General features: G+C 57.7%; 1 protein-coding gene across 1 annotated transcript in view; it reads right to left on the bottom strand.

Annotated features, from left to right (window-relative positions):
* Positions 1 to 456, bottom strand: part of RAD9B (RAD9 homolog B (S. pombe)) — a gene marked incomplete at its 5' end in the record, with an annotated part of 6,550 nt that continues 6,094 nt past the window's right edge. Inside the window, one exon of the mRNA XM_010133864.1 lies at positions 1 to 135. Within this exon, the coding sequence (XP_010132166.1) occupies positions 1 to 135 (135 nt within the window). The remainder of the gene's footprint in view (positions 136 to 456) is intronic.

The following is a 456-nucleotide window of genomic DNA, read 5'->3' as shown; positions in this document are numbered from 1 at the left end:
TCAGCAGAGAGCGGGTGAGCTCTGCGGCTGGCCTGGATCCTCCTCGGTGTCGCTGGCGGTTGCCAAGCTGTGGAAGGTGTGGCTGGTGGCCTCCTTCTCCTTACAAGAAACCGCTCCAAAAAAGAAGGAATGAAACTGCAAAATGCAACATTGATAGAAGTGAGAAACCCAATGATTTCTAAAGCTTTTCCACTTTAAAACCTTCCTCAGCTTCTGTTGAAGCATCCTGTGCAGAACCGAACACCAACACGCAGCAGCCCCCAGCCTCGCACAGGGTTCAGGGAGACACCGGCTGAGGTTCCCCGCTGTCGTACGGGGGGCCCTCACCTGCTGGTGGGTGGGCTCTGCCTCTGCCATGGCTGCTCCTCCCGTGCCTGTCCTGCGTCTTGTGACTCTGGCAACACTTCTCACCTCTTGGTTTGCCCGAGGACTGGGAGGGGTTGTCGTGCTCCGGGG

Source organism: Buceros rhinoceros, unplaced genomic scaffold (genome assembly GCF_000710305.1).
Source record: "Buceros rhinoceros silvestris isolate BGI_N320 unplaced genomic scaffold, ASM71030v1 scaffold26573, whole genome shotgun sequence".
Classification (NCBI taxonomy): domain Eukaryota; kingdom Metazoa; phylum Chordata; class Aves; order Bucerotiformes; family Bucerotidae; genus Buceros; species Buceros rhinoceros.
This window is presented reverse-complemented; position numbering and strand designations above follow the sequence as displayed.